The sequence below is a fragment of the Anomaloglossus baeobatrachus genome, chromosome 7, assembly GCF_048569485.1.
Source record: "Anomaloglossus baeobatrachus isolate aAnoBae1 chromosome 7, aAnoBae1.hap1, whole genome shotgun sequence".
Lineage (NCBI taxonomy): Eukaryota > Metazoa > Chordata > Amphibia > Anura > Aromobatidae > Anomaloglossus > Anomaloglossus baeobatrachus.
Window position 1 is genome coordinate 46,110,116 of NC_134359.1, and position 26,084 is coordinate 46,136,199.

Below are 26,084 nucleotides of genomic sequence, written 5' to 3' on the forward strand. Positions count from 1 at the left end.
GAAATGTAGAGCCTGAGTGCTCTCACGAGATCTAACAAGTGCAAATCCTTTTCACATTGGTGAACTGGATGAGGGCAAAAAGAAGGTAAGGAGATATCCTGATTAAGATGAAAAGGGGATACCACCTTAGGGAGAAATTCCGGAACCGGACGCAGAACCACCTTGTCCTGGTGGAACACCAGGAAGGGGGCTTTGCATGACAGTGCAGCCAGCTCCGACACTCTCCGAAGTGATGTGACTGCCACTAGGAAGACCACCTTTTGTGAAAGGCGTGAAAGAGAAATCTCTCTCATTGGCTCGAAAGGTGGTTTCTGAAGAGCCGTTAGCACCCTGTTCAGATCCCAAGGTTCTAGCGGACGCTTGTAAGGAGGGACTATGTGACAAACTCCCTGCAGGAACGTGCGGACCTGCGGAAGCCTGGCTAGACGCTTTTGAAAAAACACAGATAGCGCCGATACTTGTCCCTTAAGGGAGCCGAGAGACAAACCCTTTTCCAGTCCGGATTGAAGGAAGGACAGAAAAGTGGGCAATGCAAATGGCCAGGGAGAAAAACCCTGATCAGAGCACCAGGATAAGAAGATTCTCCACGTCCTGTGGTAGATCTTGGCGGACGTTGGTTTCCTGGCCTGTCTCATAGTGGCAATGACCTCTTGAGATAACCCTGAAGACGCTAGGATCCAGGACTCAATGGCCACACAGTCAGGTTGAGGGCCGCAGAATTCAGATGGAAAAATGGCCCTTGAGACAGTAAGTCTGGACGGTCTGGCAGTGCCCACGGTTGACCCACCGTGAGATGCCACAGATCTGGGTACCACGACCTCCTCGGCCAGTCTGGGGCGATGAGGATGGCGCGGCTGCAGTCGGACCTGATCTTGCGTAATACTCTGGGCAGTAGGGCCAGAGGAGGAAATACATAAGGCAGTCGAAACTGCGACCAATCCTGAACTAAGGCGTCTGCGGCCAGAGCTTTGTGATCTTGAGACCGTGCCATGAATGCCGGGACCTTGTTGTTGTGCCGGGACGCCATTAGGTCGACGTCCGGCTTCCCCCAGCGGCAACAGATCTCTTGAAACACTTCTGGGTGAAGAGACCATTCCCCTGCATCCATGCCCTGGCGACTGAGAAAGTCTGCTTCCCAGTTTTCTACGCCCGGGATGTGAACTGCGGAGATGGTGGAGGCTGTGGCTTCCACCCACAGCAGAATCCGCCGAACTTCCTGGAAGGCTTGCCGACTGCGTGTGCCGCCTTGGTGGTTGATGTATGCCACTGCCGTGGCGTTGTCCGACTGAATTCGGATCTGCCTGCCCTCCAGCCACGGCTGGAACGCCTTTAGGGCTAGATACACTGCCCTTATCTCCAGAACATTGATCTGCAGGGAGGACTCTGGCTGAGTCCAGGTACCCTGAGCCCTGTGGTGGAGGAAGACCGCTCCCCACCCTGACAGACTCGCATCCGTCGTGACCACCGCCCAGGATGGGGGCAGAAATGATTTCCCCTTCGACAAAGACGTGGGAAGAAGCCACCACTGAAGGGAGGCCTTGGCTGTCCGAGACAGGGAGACGTTCCTGTCGAGAGACGTCGACTTCCTGTCCCATTTTCGGAGAATGTCCCATTGAAGTGGACGCAGATGAAACTGCGCAAATGGAACTGCCTCCATTGCCGCCACCATCTTCCCTAGGAAGTGCATGAGGCGTCTCAAGGGGTGCGACTGGGCTCGAAGGAGAGATTGCACCCCTGTCCGTAGTGAACGTTGTTTGTCCAGCGGAAGTTTCACTATCGCTGAGAGAGTGTGAAACTCCATCCCGAGATATGTCAGCGATTGGGTCGGAGTCAATTTTGTCTTTGAGAAATTGATGATCCACCCGAATCTCTGGAGAGTCTCCAGAGCAATGTTCAGGCTGTGTTGGCATGCCACCCGAGAGGGGGCCTTGACCAGGAGATCGTCTAAGTAAGGGATCACCGAGTGTCCCTGCGAGTGCAGGACCGCTACCACTGTTGCCATGACCTTGGTGAAGACCCGAGGGGCTGTCGCCAGGCCAAAGGGCAGCGCCACGAACTGAAAGTGTTCGTCCCCGATGGCGAAACGCAGGAAGCGCTGATGCTCTGGTGCAATCGGCACGTGGAGATAAGCATCTCTGATGTCGATTGATGCTAGGAAGTCTCCTTGGGACATCGAGGCGATGACGGAGCGGAGGGATTCCATCCGGAACCGCCTGGCGTTCACATGTTTGTTGAGCAGCTTGAGGTCCAGGACGGGACGGAAAGATCCGTTCTTTTTTGGCACTACAAACAAGTTGGAGTAGAAACCTTGACCCCATTGCTGAAGGGGAACCGGGATCACCACTCCTTCTGTTTTCAGAGTGCTCACCGCCTGAAGAAGAGCATCGGCTCGCTCGGGGGGCGGAGATGTTCTGAAGAAACGAGTCGGAGGACGAGAGCGGAATTCTATCCTGTAACCGTGAGACAGAATGTCTCTCACCCATCGGTCTTGGACATGTGGCAACCAGGCGTCGCAAAAGCGGGAGAGCTTGCCACCGACCGAGGATGCGGTTTGGGGAGGCCGAAAGTCATGAGGAGGCCGCTTTGGGAGCGGTTCCTCCGGCGGTCTTTTTAGGACGTGACTTAGACCGCCATGAGTCAGAGTTCCTCTGACCCTTCTGTGGCCTGGTGGACGAGGAGAATTGGGACTTGGCTGAGGTCCGAAAGGACCGAAATCTCGATTGTACCTTCCTTTGTGGAGGTCTGTTGGGTTTGGACTGGGGCAAGGACGATTCCTTTCCCTTGGATTGTTTAATGATTTCATCCAATTGCTCGCCAAACAGGCGGTCGCCAGAAAATGGCAAACCGGTTAAGAACTTCTTGGAAGCAGAGTCTGCCTTCCATTCACGTAGTCACATAGCCCTGCGGACTGCCACCGAATTGGCGGATGCTACCGCCGTACGGCTCGCAGAGTCCAGGACAGCATTCATGGCGTAGGACGCAAACGCCGACGCCTGAGAGGTTAAGGACACAACCTGTGGAGTAGAGGCACGTGTAACTGCATTAATCTCAGACTGGCAAGCTGAGATAGCTTGGAGTGCCCATACGGCTGCAAATGCCGGAGCAAAAGACGCGCCTATAGCTTCATAGATGGATTTCATCAGGAGCTCTATCTGCCTGTCAGTGGCATCCTTGAGTGATGCACCATCTGCCACTGGAACTATGGATCTAGCCGCCAGTCTGGAGACTGGAGGATCCACCTTGGGACACTGAGCCCAACCCTTGACTACGTCAGGGGGAAAGGGATAACGTGTGTCATTAAGGCGCTTAGTAAAGCGCTTATCTGGAAAAGCTCGGTGTTTCTGGACTGTATCTCTGAAGTCGGAGTGATCAAGAAATGCACTCCGTGCTCGTTTAGGAAACCTAAAATGGAATTTCTCCTGCTGAGAAGCTGACTCCTCAATCTGAGGAGTTGGAGGAGAAAGATCTAACACCTGATTGATGGACGCTATAAGGTCATTTACTATGGCGTCCCCTTCAGGTGTATCAAGGTTGAGAGCGGCGTCAGAATCAGAGCCCTGATCTGCCACCTCCACTTCATCTTCCAGAGATTCCTCATGCTGAGACCCTGAACACTGTGATGAAGTCGAGGGAAGCTCCCGGCGAGCCCGCTTAGCTGGCCTGGGACTGCGGTCCGTGTCATAGTCCTCACCGTGGGAGCTATGACTCGCCCCAGGAGCACTTTGCTGCTCCAACCTAGGGGGGCCTGGGGACAATGATTCAACAGTGCCCGGGATCTGTGTTACTAGTCTGGACTGCAAAGCCTCTAGAATCTTAGCAGACCATCTATCCATAGACTCAGAAAGTTTGTCAGCAAATACTGCAAACTCTGTCCCTGTCACCTGGACAGTGGCAGCCGACTGTTCCACCTGGGCCGAGGGTCCCACCAGTGGCAAAGGCTCCGGCTGAGTGAGTGTCACAGGGGCCGAGCATTGCACACAATGAGGATAGATGGAACCTGCAGGTAGCATAGCCGCACATGAGGTACAGGTTGCAAAGTAAACCTGTGCCCTGGTACCCTTGCTTTTTTCGGACGACATGCTGTTGTCTCCTTTTAGAGCAATCAGAGAGGGTATATAGCCAAGGCAACAGTGCGGCCGTACAGAGTAAATGTATACAAAATATGGATATAAATATACACTTCTGCACCCAGGGGAGCAAGCACCTAGTAACAGGCGCTGCTTACCGACCGCCCTCAGCGTTTGTGTGACCACCAGATTCCCTGCCTGGGCTCCCAGCGCTGTTGGAGCTCGTCTCTGAAGATCCCCAGCGTCAGCCGTGCTGCTAGTAATGGCTGCTAGCGTTCTGTGAGGAAGAGGGAGCCGTGGGCGTGCACTAAAAAGTGCGGGAATCTGGTGCCCCACTGTGCACAGTGAGGGGGGAGGAGGATACAAAGTATGCTCCTGCCCTCAGCGCTGACGTTCCGTGCAGCGTCCCGCCCTTACTCCTGACTGGCAGGCCCGGGGGCGGGAATATGCGGCACTAGGCCGCAAAAGCCGGGGACTCGAGTTATAAGCGCGGCCGGCAAACAAGCGCGGCCAGCGCGGTAGTCCCGGCGCACCAACACACCCAGCAGCTGCTGCAGCGTGTATCAAACAGGCGCTCTATGCGCCGTCCCCAAGGGGACACAGAGTACCTCAGAGTAGCAGGGCCATGTCCCTGACGATACCCGGGCTCCTGTCCAGCAGATTCCCCCAGGGGCTGCGGAGGGAGCACGGTCCCAGTGCCTGGAGACCGTTTAGGATCCCACTTCACCCAGAGCCCTGTAAGGGATGGGGAAGGAAAACGGCATGTGGCTCCTGCCTGTGTACCCGCAATGGGTACCTCAACCTTAACAGCACCGCCGACTCAGAGTGGGGTGAGAAGGGAGCATGCCGGGAGCCCTGTAATGGGCCCTCTTTTCTTCCATCCGATATAGTCAGCAGCTGCTGCCGACTAACTTGTGGAGCTTGCGTGCATGTGTGCCTCCTTCAACACAAAGCATAAAAACTGATGGGCCCGTGATGCACGGGAGGGTGTATAGCAGAGGGGAGGGGTTACACTTTTTAAAGTGTAATACTTTGTGTGGCCTCCGGAGGCAGAAGCTATACACCCAATTGTCTGGGTCTCCCAATGGAGCGACAAAGAAATATATCTTTGTACCGTGTTAGCCAGTAGAGATAAAAAAAAGTTTGTTTAAAAGAACGGAGAGTCCTCAGTAGTTGATACCTTTTAATGGCTAACTGAAAAGATGGTAATAATTGCAAGCTTTCCAGACTGCTCAGGTCTCTTCATCAGGCATGGTATAACACAAAATCTGAAGAATCACATATTTATACACAACAGGACATAGAGTAGTGCAGTGAAAAAAAAACAAACAACAAAAAACCAAACAAACAAGTCCTGTGAAGCAAAACTATCACTATGGCAAGAGGACAAACTGTTGTGGCCATAAATATTGCAGCAGTTCATTGATAAGTAGTGTGAAAGTTTTATTGTCCTCTGGTTGAGGTCTGGTCCGGGCTGTGATGCCCCCAGATGCTCTGAAGAGCACATTTCTTAATTGATGTAAAAAGACATAAATACATGAGACACCTTCATTCCTGCTCTAAATGTGTCAAAGGTCATCATAAGTTTGTACACCCATAGTCTCCTATCTCTCTGGGACTTGAAATTCCCTTTCAATACCAGCAATTTCATGTCCATGATGCTGTGGTCGGGGTTACAAAACTGTTTGGCCACAGGTAGATCCATCCTTTTTTCTCTAATTGTGTGGCGGTGAGAATTCATCCGTGTCCTGAGCTGTTGTCCGGTCTCCCCTACATACAGACCCCCAGTTGGACATTTGGCCCATATAATTAAGTACACCACATTGGTTGTGGTGCAGCTGAAGGTACCTGGGATCTTGTAGTCCTGATGTGATCTGGGAATCTTTATCTTGTCCATTGTCAATATAAATGGACAGGTCTTACATTTTTTCTGGTTGCAGGGAAATGTTCCTGTTGTTGTTGAAGAGGACAGGGAGCTTCTGACAATGATGCTTCTTAGGCCCCTTTCACACGTCAGTGATTCTGGTACGTTTGTGCTTTTTTTTAAACGTACCAGAATTACTGACATACGCAGACCCATTATAATGAATGCGTCTGCTCACACGTCAGTGATTTTTCACTGAACATGTCTCCGTGCAGCGCGCACGCGTGGCCGTGATTCTGCACGGAGACAAGTCAGTTTTTTTTCTGGCATCACTGATGACCCACGGACCACACTATGCTGTGATCCGTGTGTGATCAGTGAAACACGTACCAGAAAATCACGGACATATTATATATTTTCAACTTACCTTGCCTGCGATTCGCTCTGGAGCCTCTGCTCTCGACAGTTTCTGCCTGGCTCATGAATATTCATGAGAGCAGGAAAACCCGACCAGGAAGTAGGTGTTGAGAGCGGTGGGCGGACGCTGCAGAGCCCAGGAGTTCAGCACCATTGACAGCAGGAGCGAAGGCAGGTGAGTAATATCCATGTGCAATCACGGATCACGGATTGCACATGGACAACCCACGTGTGCCGTGAATCACGGAACACGGAGGGACATGTGCGTGTTTTACATGTCAGTGAAGAACGTCTGTGTTTTTCACTGACGTGTGAAACGGGCCTAAGAATCGGTTTAGTTCCATAAAGATGCGATACATTCTGGTATCCTCCATTTTGATACAGGTAAAATATATCTTTGTACTGTATTAGCCAGTAGAGATAAAAAAACGTGTTTAAAAGAACTGAGAGTCCTCAGTAGTTGATACCTTTTAATGGCTAACTGAAAAGATGGTATTGAACTGAGAGTCCTCAGTATCTAAGAAGCATCATTGTAAGAAGCTCCCTGTCCTCTCCAACAACCACAGGAACATTTCCCTGCAACCAGAAAAAAATGTAAGCCCTGTCCATTTATATTGACAACGGACAAAATAAAGATTCCCAGATCACATCAGGACTACAAGATCCCATGTACCTTCAGCTGCACCACAACCAATGTGGTGTACTTAATTATATGTACCAAATGTCCAACTGGGGGTCTGTATGTAGGGGAGACCGGACAACAGCTCAGGACAAGGATGAATTCTCACCACCACACAATTAGAGAAAAAAGGATGGATCTACCTGTGGCCAAACATTTTTGTAACCCAGACCACAGCATCATGGACATGAAATTGCTGGTATTGAAAGGAAATTTCAAGTCCCAGAGAGATAGGAGACTATGGGAATACAAACTGATGATGACTGACACATTCAGAGAAGGAATGAAGGGGTCTCATGGATTCATGTCTTTTTACATCAATTAAGAAATGTGTTCCTCAGAGCATCCGGGGGGCATCACAGCCCTGGACCAGACTCTAATCAGAGGACAGTAACACTTTCACACTACTTACCTATGAACCACAACAATATTTATGGCCACAACAGTTTGCCCCCTTGCCATAGTGATAGTTTTGCTTCACAGGACTTGTTTGTTGTTTGTTTTTTTTTGTTGTTTTTTTTTACTGCCCCATTCTATGTCCTGTTGTGTATAAATATGTGACTCTTCAGATTTTGTGTTATACCATGCCTGATGAAGAGACCTGAGTAGTCTGGAAATCTGCTATTATTACCATCTTTTCAGTTAGCCATTAAAAGGTATCAACCACTGAGGACTCTCAGTTCTTTTAAACAAACTTTTTTTACCGTTTTATGCACACAGCTCCTCTGCAGACCTATGTGACTTTACAGATTGCAACAAACCCTATGTGTAGTCTGTTCCCCAGGTCATGAGATACTGCCTCTTACCTTCCCACTCTTTCTGACGGCCCACTGTCTGCAAGGGTGCTGTGTACACAAAACGGTAGGATGTTTATAATTATGAATATTGGCAGACTTGCCTCATTTTTGTTTTCTAGAGCTATAACCATGATTGGAAAAAAAGCAGCTAATCCATAGTGGTCTAATGAAGGTGTTGGTGTATGTATGAGCCATTACTTACCTGACTGAGCAGAGCATGATGCTTCCGGTATGCTGCTGTCTCCGGTCACATCACGGCGGTCAGTCTGCTGGTCGGTCACTTCCGAATTCACACTGTCATCTTGGCCTTTGCTTGTATGCTTTGCACACGCAGCTTTCACTTCCTTAATCCCTTCTGGTAAGGAGACAACATGGCTGTTAAAGATGGCAATGAAAAAGATTCATGGACTTACTAGTGGATACAGGAAATATGGGTGCAGTGTAAGATCCACTGCCAACTGGAAGAGGATTAGGGTCTAAAGGGTACTTTACACGCTGCGATATCGGTACTGATATCGCTAGCGAGCGTACCCGCCCCTGTCGGTTGTGCGACACGGGCAAATCACTGCCCGTGTCGCAAATCGCTTACACCCGTCACACATACTTACCTGCCTAGCGACGTCGCTGTGACGAGTTTCCTTGTTCCTGCGGTGTAACACGCTACGATGTGTGATGCCGCAGGAACGATAAACAACCTTGCTACTCACCTGTCAACGATTTTTGGTGTTGGAGCGACCTCTCCAATACCAACGATTTTTACCTCTTTTGCGATCGTTTTAGGTCGGTCAGATGTGTTACACGCTGCGATGTCGCTAACTGCGTCAGATGTGCGTCACAAACACCGTGACCCCGACGATATATCGTTAGCGATGTCGCAGCGTGTAAAGCACCCTTAAGAGAAGTCAACGTGTCTGCGATATATGAAGTAATTCACTACCCAGTATTGTATAGACTTAGCTCACAATTAGACAGTGCCCATCTCTTCTACCTCGTGAGGGTGTATGACACCGGGATTAAAAGGAAAGGCGAACTGAGAATCCCAGTGTCCTGCATCACTCCTTTTATTCCGGCATGTATGCTAACCATCAGGAATGTTCCCCAAAAAAATGGGAAACCTCCCAGAGAGCTGGCATACTTCCAAAACCTTTTCTAAAAAGTTTCTTACTCACAAGATGCTCCGTCATTAGAAGCCCCAGAGCCCAAACAAATTTTTAGAGGTTGGAAATAAGAGTCCAGAAGGTTGCAGGGGAGGATTGCAAAAGTATCACTTGTGCCTATGACTTAAGGCCGCTTTACACACTGCGATCTCGCTAGCGAGATCGCTTACATGCATACCCGCCCCCATCGGTTGTGCGTCACAGGCAAATCGCTGCCAGTGGCGCACAGCCGCACAACATCGCTCAAACCCGTCACACGTACTTACCTGCCTAGCAACGTCGCTGTTGCCGGCAAACCGCCTCCTTTCTAAGGGGGCGATTCGTTCGGAGTCACAGCGACGTCACTAAGCAGGCGCCCAATAGAAGCGGAGCGGCGCCGCGGAGATGAGCGGGACGAACATACTGCACACCTCCTTACTTCCTCATTGCGGGCGGCCACAGGTAAGGTGAGGTTCCTCGTTCTTGCGGTGTCACACGTAGCGATGTGTGCTGCCGCAGGAACGACGAACTACATCGTACCTGCAGCAGCACCGATATTTGGGAATGGAGGATCGTGTCAACGAGCAACGATAAGGTGAGTAGTTTTGCTCATAAGCGGTCACTCGTACGTTTCACACGCAACGACATCGCTAACGCGGCCGGATGTGCGACACATCATCTTTTTGCTATCAGGCACAATCCAGTTTGTGCCTGATGCGACGGACTCATCGCAGATTGTGGCAAAACTGATGCGATGGAACCGGTAAAAAAAGAGAATTTTGTGTACTTACCGTAAATTCTTTTTCTTATAGTTCCGACATGGGAGACCCAAACCATGGGTGTATAGCTTCTGCCTCCGGAGGACACACAAAGTACTACACTAAAAGTGTAGCTCCTCCCTCCGAGCATATACACTCCCCGGATGACAAATCCAACCAGTTTAGTGCCAAAGCTGAAGGAGGACATCCACCCATAAGTAGAGATAGAGTAAAACCCGGAATAACCGGAACTTCTGTCTACAACAACAGCCGGTGAAAACACACGGAACAAGAAAGCTGCCAACAGGCAACAGGGAGGGTGCTGGGTCTCCCATGTCGGAACTATAAGAAAAAGAATTTACGGTAAGTAAACAAAATTCTCTTTTTCTTTATCGTTCCTTATGGGAGACCCAAACCATGGGACGTCTCAAAGCAGTCCATGGGTGGGAAATAAACAGAAACTGAGAAGTAGGCGAAACCTAACTTCACAAATGGGCGACAGCCGTCCGAAGGATGCGTCTGCCCAAGCTCGCATCTGCCGAAGCATGAGCATGCACTTGGTAGTGCTTCGAAAGGGTGTGCAGACTAAACCAAGTGGCAGCCTGACAGACCTGCTGAGCCGTAGCCCAAGAGGCACCGACAGCTCTGGTCGAGTGCGCCTTAATCCCCGGCGGGGGAGGCATCTGAGAACATTGGTAGGCATCGGATATGGCCGACCTAATCCAATGAGCTAGGGTCGGTTTAGAAGCCGAGAGACCCTTGCGCTGACGTGTGGTCAGCACAAAAAGAGAGGTGCACCGCCTAAGAACAGCGGTGCGTGACACATAGATCCGGAGCGTCCGCACCAAATCTAAAGCATGCAACGCTTTCTCAAAGCGATGCACAGGGGCCGAACAAAGGGAAGACAATGAAATGTCCTGGTTAAGGTGGAAAGGAGACACCACCTTAGGGAGAAGGCCCGGAGTTGGACGGAGAACCACCTTGTCTTGGTGAAAAAAACCAAAAAGGGTGACTCCGAAGCGAGCACAGTCAAATAAGAGACTCTCCTGAGAGAAATTATGGCCACCAGAAAGACCACTTTCTGTGAAAGACTAAACAACGAAACCTCCCTAAGAGGCTCAAAGGGGGGTTTCTGTAAGGCCATGAGGACCAGAGTAAGGTCTCAGGGATCCAGAGACCGCCGGTAAGGCGGAATGATGTGAGATGCGCCCTGCATGAAGGTGCGCACCTGGGCCAGTCGGGCGATACGCCGCTGGAACAACGCTGACAGAGCCGAGACCTGTCCCTTGAGGGAATGAGGGACAGACCTAGCTGCAGGCCGGACTGTAGAAAGGACAGGATGGTCGGCAAGGAAAAAAACGGCCAAGGAGCATGGCCGGAAGAACGACACCAGGACAGGAAAATTCTCCAAGTCCTGAGGTAAATCCTGGCCGAGGAAGACTTCCGAGCCTGAGTCATAGTGAAGATGACCTCGGAAGGAATGCCTGAAGCCGTAAGGATTCAGGGCTCAAGAGCCACGCCGTCAATCTGAGAGCCGCAGAATTGTTGTGGAAAACGGACCCTCTGAGAGAACGTCTGGCCGGTCCGGGAGATGCCACAGCACCTCTACGAACAGACGGAGCAGGTCTGGGAACCAAGCTCGCCTGGGCCTGGGGCGATGAGTACGACCCGACGGCCCTCCATTTTGATCTTGCGCAGGACTCTGGGCAAGAGAGCTAGAGGGGGAAACACGTAGGCCAGACGGAACTGGGACCAATCTGGAACCAGCGCGTCCGCTGCCAAGGCCTGAGGATCGTGGGAGCGAGCCACGTAAACCGGGACCTTGTTGTTGTGCCGGGATGCCATTAGATCCACTTCCGGAGTGCCCCGCCTGCTAAATTGACCGGAACACTGCCGGATGCAGGGCTCACTCGCCGCTGTCCACGGTTTGACGGCTGAGATAATCTGCCTCCCAGTTTTCTGCGCCTGGGATGTGGACTGCGGATATGGTGGACTTGGAGTCCTCCGTCCACTGAAGGATATGTTGAACTTCCAACATTGCTAGGCGGCTGCGAGTCCTAGGACTACAGCCCTGATTTCCAGCACATTGATCGAGAGGGCTGATTCGGACGGAGTCCAAGTGCCCTGTGCTCGGTGGTGGAGAAACACTGCTCCCCAGCCGGATAGACTGGCATCCGTGGTGAGAATCACCCATGACGGGGCCAGAAAGGAGCGTCCCTGGTACAGAGAGAGGGGCCGAAGCCACCACTTAAAGAGAGCTCCTGGTCTGTGGTGACAGAGCCACCAGCCTGTGCAAGTAAGAAGTCCCTTGCCCCAACAGCGGAAAATGTCCAGCTGCAGGGGACGCAGATGGAACTGGCAAGGGGAACCGCTTCTATTGACGCCACCATCTGACCCAGCACCTGCATGAGGTGCCTGATGGAATGACGGCGGAGCCTCAGCAGAGAGCGAACCGCCAGATGAAGAGACTGCTGTTTGACTAAGGGCAGCTTCACAAGTGCCAGCAGAGTCTCGAATTGCATCCCTAGGTACGTAAGTTCCTGGGTCGGGGTCAGAGTGGACTTGCAAGCGTGGTGAGAGTGAGCGAGACACTCCGCTGACAGTCTGCACTGGATGAAGCCCTGACTAGAAGGGCGTCCAGGTAAGGAATCACTACCAACCCCTGGAGGAGCAGAACCGCAACTGGTGAATACACGAGGGGCCGTGGCTAACCCAAGGGAAGAGCCACGCATTGGAAATGTTCCTCTCCGATTACAAAACGTAGCCAACGCTGGTGTGAAACTGCGAATTGCACATGCAGAGAGACATCTCTGATGTCGATGGATGCTAAGAAATCTCCTTGGGTCATTGACTGATCGCAGAGATTCCATGCAAAATTGCCGCACCTGAACATGCTTGTTGAGAAGCTTGAGATACAGGTCGGAAAGCACCGTCCTTTTCGGGGACTAGGAAGAGATTTGAGTAGAAATCTCAGAACTGTTCCCAGTCGGGAACCGGTACAATTACTCCATTGGCCTGCAAGAATGCCACGGCTTGTGAGAAGGCGGCGGCCTTGGAGCAGGGGGGAGTTGTCAGAAAAAAATCTGTTTGGCGGCTGGATAGAATTCTATTCTGTAGCCGTGGGAGATGGTAACCCACACCCACTGATCGAAGACGTGTTGCAACCACACGTCGCCCAAGAGGGAGAGCCTGCCACCGACCAAGGACGTTACTGGCGCGGCCAGATAATCAAGAGGAGGCTGCCCTGGTGGCAGCAGCTCCTGCCGACTTAGGACGCGGCTTCATGCGCCAGTTGGTTTACGGACCTTGGCTGAGTTAGTGGACGAGGCCGAGGGCTTAGAGGACGACCAGTTAGAGGAAACGAAAGGAACGAAACCTCGACTGGTTCCTGCCCTGGAAGGTTTCCTGGGTTGTGGCATGGAAGTACTCTTCCTGCCAAAAGCTTCCTTAATAATTTCATCCAGTTGTTCACCGAATAGACTGGTCCCAGCAAAAGGGAGTCCAGCAAGGAACTTCTTAAGAAGCATCTGCCTTCCACTCTCGAAGCCACAGGAACCTGCGGATAGCGAGGGAAGTAGCCGAGGCCACCGCAGTGCGGTGACAGTCTCCAGCTATAGGATGAAAAGACTGAAGCCTGGAAGTTAAGGCAACCAATTCGGGCATAAAGGCCCTGGTGAGGGAATGCATCTCCTCCCGAGAAGCAGAGATGGCTTTGAGAGCCCGCACTGCTGCAAAAGATGGGGAGAACGAGGCCCCTGCCGCCTCATATATAGATTTGGCCAGAAGGACAACCTGGCGGACAGTGGGATCCTCAGAGAGGTGCCGTCAGCCACTGATACAACTGTCCGGGCTGAAAGTCTAGACCCCGGAGGGTCCACCCTTGGTGAATGAGCCCACTCCTTGACCACCATTGGTGGAAGGGGGAAACAGTCATCAGAACCACGCTCTGGGAAGCGTCTGTCAGGACAGGCTCTGGGCTTGGTCACAGTGACCTGAATGCTGGAGTGGATAAGGAACACACTCCTTGTTCTCTTAGGCAAGGTATACTGATGCTTTTCTGCCAAAGAGGGGTGCTCCCCTGATACAGGCGGATTGAGGTCCAGTACAAATATAATGGACGCAATCAAATCATTAGCATCTGCGTCACTTTCGGACAGATCAATAGGGTACATGGAGAGCGTCCGAGCCCCCAGTAAGGCATCCTCCTTGTCCTGCAAGTCAGCTCGTGAACCAGAGCCGCGGGGCGAGGAGGGAAAGGGGACCCTGCGTCTCCATTTTAGGAGGACGGGCTCCCAGATGAAGAATCCTCTGTGAGCTTTGCTGAGCGAGCCGTAGCAGCAGAAGCGCCCTGAGAAGGGGGCTGATGCATGCTCAGCAGTGTCCGGGACAGCTGTCCCCTGGAAAGACGGATTCTACCCCGGAGCCGGAGCAGCCGGAGGGACCACTGGGGATAAGCCTCCAGGCTGAGGCACCACTATGTCAGAGCAGGCATCACAATGTGGTTATGTGCTCGGTACAGACAGTACGAGTCAACATGCGGTGCATAATAAAAAACAGCCTTGCAGCCCTGCACTGATATGAGACATGCTGCAGAAGTGGGGGCTCTGTCCAGAGAGACCCCCAGCAGAGTATATAAACAGAGTATATAAGCAGCAGCACAACCAGAGGTTGTGGCTTGCCAGACCGTATAACATAACATCTCTGTGCCCTCCAGATTCCCCAGAAGTGGGGGCTTTTCGGAAAAAAAACCCCAGCAGAGTATATAAACAGAGTGTATAAGCAGCTGCACAACCGGAGGTTGTGGCTTGCCATACTGTTTAACATAGGGGCATCTCTGTGCCCTCCAGATCCCCCAGAACTGGGGGCTCTGTCCCAGGCCCCCATTTGTCACAATGTGTTTGCAGACATTGATCTCTGTGCCCTAGAACGCTGAGAAAATGGCGTCCGCAGCGAGGAGAGGGGGCGGGGCCTACTCTGAGAGCAGGACGGAGGGCAAATGAGGCATACAGGGGAGGGAAGCTTTCCTCAGTGAGGAGTGTCCCTTCCCTGTGCTGAGCAGCCGGTGGGCGGAGCCACCCTGTCTCACTGCACTGACTGACATAGAATCGAAACTAGGCCTCAGGCGAAGCCGGGGCCTAGATTTAAACATGCGGCCAGCGTGCAGGCACCATAGGCGCGGTTCTCCAGTGAAAACTGGAGAACCGGCCGGAAATGTTAAAACATACATATAACACATTCTCCCCCACAAATAAAGTACAAGGGACCCCTAGAAAGACCACTTTCTGTGGTAATAACGTCTCAGTACTTAGCTTGAGACGCAGGTGCCAGGTCCCTGGGGGGTCATCGCTCCGTCCGGCAGGATCCTGAACAGGGCTGCGGATGGAGACCGGTCTCCTGCAAAGCAGTGAGAACCGTGATGGCTCCCACTTCAAGCCAGAGCCTCAAGGGATGGTGAAGGAGCGCGGCATGAAAAGGGCTCCAGCCCTGAAATCAACCTTAACAGCACCGCCGACACAGTGGGGTGAGAAGGGACATGCCGGGAGTCCAGATTGGACCCGCTTTTCTTCCAAATCTTTGAAATCAAAAATCAAAAATCAGAGGATGCATGTGTGTGTGTGACCTCCTGAACACAAAGCATTGAACTGGTTGGATTTGTCATCCGGGGAGTGTATATGCTCGGAGGGAGGAGCTACACTTTTAGTGTAGTACTTTGTGTGTCCTCCGGAGGCAGAAGCTATACACCCATGGTTTGGGTCTCCCATAAGGAACGATAAAGAAAAACGGATCCCTCTCAATTTTTCCCTTCAGGCCAAAGGTTATTTGCTATGGAGGAGACAGAGAGAGAGAGATTTGTGACCAGAAGTGAATTTCCACGACTGTGCATGCTCATAAACAAAAAATGGATCTGTCGCCTGATTCCATCCTTTTACGGATGACGACAGATCCAGCGCCCATAGACTTCCATTGTAAAAAAAGATCGACGGCGCCGGATCCATCGCCTTCCGTTTTTTTGCCGGTCACATAAAACGTTGCTTGGTAGGTTCCTCCCAGCGGCCGCACAGACAAATTTCACCGGATCCGATGCACGCCGGATGAAACGCAAGGCCATGCGGCGCAATCCGGCGATAATACAAGTCTTTGAGATAAAAACTGGATCAGGCGCCGGATCCATTTTTTTTCCCAATTTGCCGGATTCCGCCTGATGACAAAAAACTGATGTGTGAAAGAGGCCTTAATGGTGACCACAAAGGTGCTGTAAGGCCTTGTGCGCACAATGCGTTTTTTGGTGCATAATGTTGCTTTTTTTTACTTGCAGATTTGGTGCAAAAAATAATCTGCAGCATGTCAATTGTTGGTGCATTTTTTTCCCATGTTTTTTAGGCATTCCACCCATTGACTTCCTTAAAAAAAAAAAAAAGCAAAAAAAAAATAAACAAATGGCACAAAAATGCAGCAAAATGCATGAATTTTTGGGTGTGTTTTTCTGCCAGAAGGTGCAGTTATCGGTCACAGTTCACTTTCAGTTTTTGCTGCAGCAGCAGTCTCTGCTAGGCTATTTAGCAGTTCCTGCCGATGTCCACTTCCGCTCGGGATAAATATCCCCTGCTTCCAGCAGAGGATGGTGGGCTTGGATGTGGCTGCTGCTCCTGTGCTTTGTTGTGTGGAAGTGTTATCCTAGTGTTTGTACTTTCCCTTCTAACTTCCCAGTACATCACCGTGTTTTCCCTGTGGTGTGTGACTTGTTGTTACCCCCTTCTGTTGTTTGTATAGCCGGGGTTTTTTGGGGTTCTCCTGTCCTGGTCTGTCCCTTTGGGTGGTGGGTGAGGAGGGGACATTACCATCAGGGCTAGGACAGGAGTCAGGGTCAGGTTGGGGCCCGGACCTCCCTACCTTCAAGTGTACCTCCTGGTGTAAGGGTGAGCGCAGGGGCCCCAGCCTTAGGGCCAGTGTAGTTTACCCTGTGTTCCTGAGGCATCCCTTGACAATTTCATGCAGAAAATTTCTGCACCAAATCTGCAAAGCATGCACATAGCCTACCTTGCTGAGGACAAGATTAGTGTCAGTCCTTGATATGGCCAAGATAAGAAAACCAATACCAACATCCAGTTACCTATAAATTCTTCATATGTGCCTCCTGTTAACTCTATAATAAGTTCGTTTTTTGCCAGGTCATGTAACACATCCACGAGATGTTGAAACCAGTCCTTCTTCTTAGTGATCCTGCTGAGAAGTTCCCTGTTGGCATCGAATTGATTGGGCATTCTGTTTATCTGAAAAAAGTCACAGTAATACACATATAAAAGGGGACTCAAAAACGTCATTTACCAAAAATAGCGTAATGGGGATGTCACAGACTGATCAATAGGGATCAAGGCAAGTAATGCTTAGGCTACTTTCACACATCCGGTTTGAGCACTGCGGCTCAATCAGGCTGTGAAACCTATGCAACGGATGCTGCGAAAACACTGCATCCTTTGCATAAGTTTTTACATGTGGCCCATCAGTTTTTTTTCCGGTTGCGGCACGCAACTGAGCATGCGCAGTGGAAGAAACTGCATCCGGCGTCCATAGGCATGCATTGAAAAATGCGCCGCAGCAGCCGGATGCGGCGCGATGCGTTTTTTTGCCGGAGCAAAAAACGTGCCAGGGAACGTTCCATCCGGCCGCCGCATTGGCTACATCTGCCGCATGAGGCAAAAACCGGACGGAACGCAAGCCCATGCGGCACAATGTGGCGCCAATAGCATCGGATTGTGCCGCACTGCTACAGCCGGATGTGTGAAAGTAGCCTTAAGTTAGTAAAGTAATCATTTCCTACCTGAAGCCCCGGCTGTTCCAGCGCTGCCTCTCCCAGACAGATTTTGTATACAGGACCGTGGCAGTGAAATCCCGTGTACAACACATGAGCGCTGCAGCCAATCACTGGCCTCATGTCATCTATCTGGGTAGCACCGCCAAGGCCAGCAATTGTCCAATCAAGCACTGATTTAGCAGATCGAGATCGGGTGAGGTCTCCTGACATTTCTTGGTGCCATATTACAAGAATTCGGTAAACTGGAGGGTCATTTTTAAAAAAAAACACTCAAAAGTTGAATCCCAATTAGGTCATAAAGGTGCCACCAAGGAGATACTGTATTTATTGCTCCTCTACCGGGGTTTAGAGAAGCCATATTTGTCAATCTGATCTCCGCACCTGCTAAAAAGAGGTGGAATGGGGGCGAAAGCCTCTGCGATTCTGCACCTAGTACTATATCCATAGAGGTTGATACAGAGTTTTCTTATAATTTTCCACTTATATTGCTGCATAACTAAGCATAAATCCTGATAAAAAAAAACACTTTACAAGAGGATATTTAACCCCGCAACCACTTGCGGACACAGACAGAAAAGGGCCCCTGTGCAAGAACAGTATATGGGCCCTTTTAGGTCCAACAACCCATCAAAATGCACTAATTCACCTGCACTGGAGGTGGTGGTGGACCCCCTTACCTATTGCACCCCTGTGTGGCTTCACAGGTTGCACCAATTATATGCCCATAACATATTTATTCAAGAAATTCCTAAATGTACGAGGCTTTAGTGTGTATTGAACTCAACACAGAATTCTAGAATAGTAAATCTATTTGCAAACAGCAGCATCTGCTGGTCATAGAGATTAATGCAAACTATCATGCAAATTAATAATACTGCAATCATAAAAGTGTTAGGCTATGTGCGCACTAGAAAAGTGATTTTTCTCAAGAAAATTTCTTGAGAAACTTCTCAGAGTTGAAGATTATTGCATCTACGGAAAAAAAACGCACCCAAAACCGAGGGATAAACGCATGCGTTTTTTGCCGCGTATTTTCCGCAGGTTGGTCCCTGCGGTTTACATTACAGTGAATGGAGTGAAATACCGCAGGTACCTGAGGAAAAGAAGTGACATGCACATTTTCTCAAGAAATTCTGCAGAAAGAATGTTCTTGAGAAAAAAAACGCAGCGTGCGCACAGCTATTTGTTTTCCCATAGGTTTTGCTGGTAAATGTCTGCAGAAAGGTTACAAACATTTCTCAAGAAATATCTGCAGCAAAACCGCGGGTAAAAACGCAGTGTGCGCACAAGGACTTAAAGACAACCCTCCGGTCATATGGTAACAAGACATATGGACATCAAAATGGCGAACCCCCATTTGGGACTAACTTTAAGGCCCCTTTCACATGTCAGTGCTTCTGGTACGTTTGTGCTTTTTTTTTAGACCCGCAACACACATCCGTTTAATTTGTACGTGTGCGGTACGTATTTGCATGTACCGGAGACACGTACACACGGAGACCCATGTTATTCAATGGTAGATGACACACACGTAAAATCACACGGAACGTGTGACCGTGTGGTAAGTACGTGTGTGCGTTTTCCTGCACGAACGACATGTCCGTTTTTGGCCGGCAGCACGCAGGCACGGACCCGCTTTAGTCTATGGGTCCGTGCCTGCACGTACCGCACACGGAGTATGTCCGTGTTCAGCACATTTCGTGCGTGTGCGTTTTTACACTAGCGATCTTATTTTTTTGGGTTTTTTTTTAAATTAAAGTCAGTATACTTACCTTTTTTTCTGCTGTTCTCAGTCATACTTACATTGGCGCTCGTTTTTTTTTCTTCCCCCGGCTCATACCGCTCCCCGATCACCAGCGCGGGAAGGAACAGCGATGCAGAGAATACGCGGCAACAATTACTTTGAATATGGCGGCCGCTCATTAATCAATCTCGTATTCACCGGCTGCTGTGATTGGGTGCAGTGAGACAGCTGTCACTCAGCGTGGGGGGGGGGGTCTGACTGCAACCAATCACAGGCGTCTGTGGGTGGGGAAAGCAGGGAATACGAGATTGATTAATGAGCGGCCGGCATATTCAAAGTATCAAAGTAATTGTTGCCGCGTATTCTCTGCACAGCTGTTCCTCGCCGCGCTGGTGATCGGGGAGCGGTAAGTATGAGAGAGGGCTGCTCACTTCAGTCACTCGGGGGATTAGCGGTCACTGGTGAATCCTTCACAGGTGACCGCTAATCAGTACGCGGCACACAGACAGAGCCGTGGCATGACAATGAAGTCGGGTGAAGTTCACCCGAGTTCATTCTCATCGCGCAACTCTGTCTGCTGTCAGCCGACATGTATCAACGACATTGTGCAACACACAAACGGACATTCCACATGGACATTCCACGTACAGATACACGGGCATTTTACACACAAACACGGACATTTTACACGTACACACGGCTCGCATACGCCATCACACGGATGCCATACGTACCGGAGAAACGCCCCAAAAAAACGGAACACGGACCCGAAAAACGGACCGTGTCACACGCACGTTTTTTTTGCGGAAGTGTGTTTTAGGCCTTTATATGTACCAGAATCACTGACATACGCAGACCCATTATAATCAATGGGTCTGCTCACGCATCAGTGATTTTTCACTGAACGTGTCTCCGTGCAGCGTGATTCTGGACGGAGACATGTCAGTTTTTGTCTGGCATCACTGATGACCCATGGACCACACTATGGTGTGATCCGTGTGTGATCAGTGAAACATATACAAGAAAATCAAGGACATATTAAATATTAAAAATTTTCAACTTACCTTGCCTGCGATTTGCTCTGCAGTCTCTGCTTTCGGCAGCTCCTGCCTGGCTCATGAATATTCATGAAAGCAGGAACAGCCGACCTGGAAGTAGCTGCAGAGAGCGGTGGGCGGACGCTGCAGAGCTGGAGACTTCAGCACCATGAACAGCAGCAGTGAAGGCAGGTGAGTAATGTCCATATGCAATCACGGGATCACGGATTGCACAAGGACAACCCACGTGTGCCGTGAATCACGGAACACAGAGGGACATGTGAGTGTTTTACACATCAGTGAAGAACGTCAGTGTTTTTCACTGACGTGTGAAATGGGCCTTATGAGCCAGAATAAGGAGTACAATCAGTTCATGAGTCATTTTCCATGAATGATTAGAGATGGTCAACATTTTTTAAAGTAAATCACGGTTGCCTTATATTCTACAAAGAATTCAGATTTGCCTGATTCCAAATTTTTGTGATTCGCATTGTATGAATGAAGGCTAATTATCCGACTGTCACTTTGTTGTTTGTAAAGGGCTGTGAAATGGGTTAACAGAAAAGAAATAGTATACTCACCTCTCCACTCACTTGTTCCAGTTTCTCGCTGGTTCCCTCTGGTTGCAGTCTCTTCTGGTCTTCATGTCATGTTATACTCTGTTCTGCGCCTTATCTCAGTGCTGTTTTCTGCGATGAGTGATCCTCAGTCGGCCACATACACAAGCGTAACATCACAATATGTGCCGCCCGAGGCCTATTCAGAATGTTAAAAAAAAAAAAAAAACAACACCAAAAAACTGAGCTGAGCTGAAGCAGTTTCAGCTCAGTTTTTTGGTGTTTTTTGTATGTTATCTTGCTTTGTTGCAAGTTGGGGGCGCAGCCCTCCTAGTACTGAGACTGAACAGCTAATTGCGTCTCACTTTGCTGTGTATTTAATCTGGGACACAGCTGACCACTTGCCACCATTCATATTGGAGTTTTGACATGACACAAGTCAGGTATTCAGTGGCGTAACTACCGCGGTCGCAGCGGTCGCGATCGCGACCGGGCCCGGGCGGTTTGGGGCCCGCGGGGACCCGGCAGATCAGCAGCCAGCTTCTCTCAGTGAGAGAGAAGCTGCGCTGATCTATCACAGTGCACGCGCCCACTATATGACCCGCTGCCGCCCCCGACACCGGGCCCTCCTGCCCGATGTCAGCGGCGGCACCGGGGCCCCCCTCCCCCGTCACCGCGCACAGTAATAATGAAGCAAAGAGCGGCCGGCGCTGCTCTGCATCATCATTCTCCCCCTGTGCCTGTGTGGTGACGTCACTCCTGTGCGACTGCTGTGCTGAGTGCACAGAGCGCAGGGAGGGAGGACGCCGACCGCAGCACCGGGAGGACGAGCAGCAGTGGAAGGAGGAGAGCAGGGAGTACAGCATCAATGGAACAAGGAGACGTCAGGACAGAGCAGCAGTGGAAGGAGGAGAGCGGTGAGTACTTGGTTTTTTTTTTTATATATATATATATATATATATGAGTACACGGTGGTCAGAGGCCTGGAGTGGGGAGGCTGCATTATACTGTACATGGAGGCCTGGGGTGGGAAGGCTGGATGATACTGTACATGGAGGCCTGGGGTGGGGAGGCTGCATCTGTACATGGAGGCCTGGGGTGGGGAGGCTGCCTGATACTGTACATGGAGGCCTGGGGTGGGGAGGCTGCATCTGTACATGGAGGCCTGGGGTGGGGAGGCTGCCTGATACTGTACAAGGAGGCCTGGGGTGGGGAGGCTGCATGATACTGTACATGGAGGCCTGGGGTGGGGAGGCCGCCTGATACTGTACATGGAGGCCTGGGGTGGGGAGGCTGCATGATACTGTACATGGAGGCCTGGGGTGGGGAGGCTGCCTGATACTGTACATGGAGGCCTGGGGTGGGGAGGCTGCATGATACTGTACATGGAGGCCTGGGGTGGGGAGGCTGCCTGATACTGTACAAGGAGGCCTGGGGTGGGGAGGCTGCCTGATACTGTACAAGGAGGCCTGGGGTGGGGAGGCTGCATGATACTGTACATGGAGGCCTGGGGTGGGGAGACTGCCTGATACTGTACATGGAGGCCTGGGGTGGGGAGGCTGCCTGATACTGTACATGGAGGCCTGGGGTGGGGAGGCTGCATGATACTGTACATGGAGGCCTGGGGTGGGGAGGCTGCCTGATACTGTACAAGGAGGCCTGGGGTGGGGAGGCTGCCTGATACTGTACATGTAGGCCTGGGGTGGGGAGGCTGCATGATACTGTACATGGAGGCCTGGGGTGGGGAGGCTGCATGATACTGTGCATGGAGGCCTGGGGAGGCTGCATTATACTGTACATGGAGGCCTGGGGAGACTCCATTATACTGTACATGGAGGCCTGGGGAGGCTGGCAGCATTATTATACATGGAGGCCTGGGGAGGCTGGCTGCATTATTATACATGGAGGCCTGGGGAGGCTGGCTGCTATATTATACATGGAGGCCTGGGAGGCTGGCTGCTATATTATACATGGAGGCCTGGAGAGGTTGGCTGCATTATTATATATGGAGGCCTGGTGAGGCTGCATAATAAACATGAAGGACACCTTATACATTGAATATAGAGGTGTAATATACATAGAGGTCTATGAGGCTGCATTATACTGGAGGTCTATAGGGCTGCATTAAAATGGAGGTCGGGGGGGGGCTGTATAATACAAAATGAAGGGACACCTTATACATGGAATATAGGGGTGAATTATACATGGAGGAGTATGGGGCTGCATAATACCATCTGAAGTTTTATGGGGTTGTGTTATAATACATATAGGACTATGGGGGCTGCATTATAATATATGGAGGACTATGGAGGCTACCTTATACATGGACTATGGAAGTGCATTATAAAACATGGAGGACTATGTGGTGCAGTATAATATATGGAGAACTATGGGGTGAATTTTAATACATGGAGAACTATGGGAAATGCATTATAATTGAAGGGCTACTTTATACATGGAGGATTATGGGGGTGCATTATAATATATGGAGGGCTATGTATCTGCATTCTAATATATAAAGGGTTATGTGAGACCCTTTATACAATTATTTGGAAGGCTATGTGGGGGCTGTTATAGTATTTTGAGAACTTTATACAGGGGGGACAAAGATACAAGTATGGGATGGAAATGTTTTGTGCTGAGGGAAAAAGGCTCTTTCCCTCAGCAGCCAACTTTCCCATGCTCTGCTATACATCTCTCAGCACCCAGCTTTCCCATGTTCTGATATACATCTCTCAGCACCCAGCTTTCTCATGCTCTGATATGGGAAAGCTGGGTGCTGAGGACAAGATAAATATCAGAACATAGGAAAGCTGGGTGCTGATAGAGGGATTTCAGGGTGCTGTGGGTGAGAGCCAAGTGTCAGCGTCATTATCCTGTACCCCGAGTGTCAGTGTCATTATCCCTTACCCCATACCTCCCAACCGTCCCGGATACAGCGGGACTTTCACGCTTTACGTTGTTTGTCCCGTTGCCACGATCGGGACGGCCGGCTCCCGGGCTCCGCCCACCCACTCTCTCTCCGCCTCCCTGCTTTTCCCTCCTACCATCCCAGTAGACGTGGCATAACAGAGAGGAGCGCTGCCTGTGCTGCTGCTGGTACAGTAAAATCTCCCCAGCGCTGATTTCCCTCCCTCCCCCCCCCTCACCCCCGGCCGGAGCCTCTCTGTGCGGTCGGCCGGCCGCCTGTCTGTGCGGTCGGCCGGCCGCCTTTCTGTGCGGGCGCCCCCCGGCCGCCTGTCTGTGCGGGCGCCCCCCTGCCGCCTGTCTGTGCGGGCGCCCCCCTGCCCCCTGTCTGTGCGGGCGCCCCCCTGCCCCCTGTCTGTGAAGGCGACCGGCCACCTCACTGTGTGGGCGACCGGCCGCCTCACTGTGGCTCCCTGCGTGTCCATGCTGGAGGCCCGCCGGCTGCCTGCGTGTCCATGCTGGAGGCCCGCCGGCTGCCTGCGTGTCCATGCTGGAGGCCCGCCGGCTGCCTGCGTGTCCATGCTGAATGGGTGTGGATGGGGAGTGGATATGGGCGTGACTGTGAAATGGGTGTGGTTAGGGGGCGTGGCCTAAAAATTTGCCTTTGTCCTTCTTTTCCTTCTTTAAAAGTTGGGAGGTATGCCTTCCCCCAAGTGTCTGTGTATGTGGAGGGGGGGCCCAGGTCTAAACTTTGCACCGGGGCCCATCCAACTCTAGTTACGCCACTGCAGGTATTGATAATGTTTTTAACTTCAGTAGGTTAGGGACTGTCTCAGATGGGTACACCTTGATGAGGTGAGACAGCTTTTTACCTTTTTGCAAAAATGTATACACTAAGTACCCTGTTATTAAGCACTTGCAATTTATTTATTTATAGTCAGGGTATTTTTCATGCAATTTTTCTCTTTGTTTTTTTCTATTCAGAATGTTGCCTGCCATGAAAACTAGAAAAGACTGGACTTAGAGAGAGCCGGTGGAGGACTGGTTGGGGAGCTGCCATGAAGACCAGAAGTGACAGGTGAGTGGCAAGAAGGGTACACCAGTCGGTGACATACAATAGCGAGACATCATAACATGCACTGCGTGAGGCTTACTCAGTATGTTGCCTGCCTTGAAAACTAGAAGAGACCGGACTCTGAGCCGTTGGAGGACCGGGTGGGGAGCTGCCATGAAGACCAGAAGTGACAGTTGAGTGGCAAGAAGGGTACACCAGCCGGCAACATACACTAGCGAGACATCATAACATGCGCTGCGTGAGGCCTACTCAGTATGTTGCCTGCCTTGAAAACTACGGTAGAAGAGACCAGACTCGGAGAGAGCCGGTGGAGGCATGGGTTCGCGAGCTGCCATGAAGACCAGAAGTGACAGGTGAGTGGCAAGAAGGGTACACCAGCCGGCAACATACACTAGCGAGACATCATAACATGCGCTGCGTGAGGCCTACTCAGTATGTTGCCTGCCTTGAAAACTAGAAGAGACCGGACTCGGAGCCGGTGGGGGACCGGGTGGGGAGCTGCCATGAGGACCAGAAGTGACAGGTGAGTAGCAAGAAGGATACACTATTTTTTTAACCCCTATATTTATTATTTCATGTGCCCGGGCTGCCAGCGTGGGCCCACCTCTTGGCTTCTGCTCACCGGGCCCCATACAGGAGTAACGGCTGTAATGTCCTGATGGCGGCTGTGCACAATTATTTAATGCAAAACAAATTTCCTGACCAAATTCACATTTTGGCAGATCCGCTCACCAATAATTATTATTATTATCATTATTATTATTTATTTATAGAGCACCATTGATTCCATGGTGCTGTACATGAGAAGAGGGTTAGATACACAATACATATACAAGTTACAATAGACAGACTGGTACAGAGGGAAGAGGGCCCTACCCTTGCGGGATTACATTCTATAGGATTTTGGGGAGGAGACAGTAGGTGGGGTGTAGATTGCGCGGCAGCTCCGCACGGTGGTCGGGCGGCGGCTCCGCTCGGTGGTCGGGCGGCAGCTCCGCACGGTGGTGAAGCAGTGAGGTCATTGTAGATTGTAGGCATTTCTGAACAGATGGGTTTTCAGGTTCCGTTTGAAGCTTGCAAGGGTAGGAGATAGTCTGACGTGTTGAGGCAGCGAGTTCCAAAAGACTGGGGATGCTCGGGAGAAGTCTTGGAGTCGGTTGCATGAGGAGCGAATTAGAGAGGAGGAGAGGAGGAGATCTTGGGAGGACCGGAGGTGACGTGTTGGAGTGTAGT

At 50.9% G+C, this 26,084-nt stretch overlaps 1 protein-coding gene across 1 annotated transcript in view; it reads right to left on the bottom strand.

Annotated features, from left to right (window-relative positions):
• Positions 1-26,084, bottom strand: part of IFIH1 (interferon induced with helicase C domain 1) — a 152,391-nt gene that overhangs the window by 114,397 nt on the left and 11,910 nt on the right. Inside the window, exons 2-3 of the mRNA XM_075317265.1 lie at positions 16,830-16,989; positions 8,027-8,179 (exon numbers count right to left, since the gene is read on the bottom strand). Of these exons, the coding sequence (XP_075173380.1) occupies positions 8,027-8,179; positions 16,830-16,989 (313 nt within the window). The remainder of the gene's footprint in view (positions 1-8,026; positions 8,180-16,829; positions 16,990-26,084) is intronic.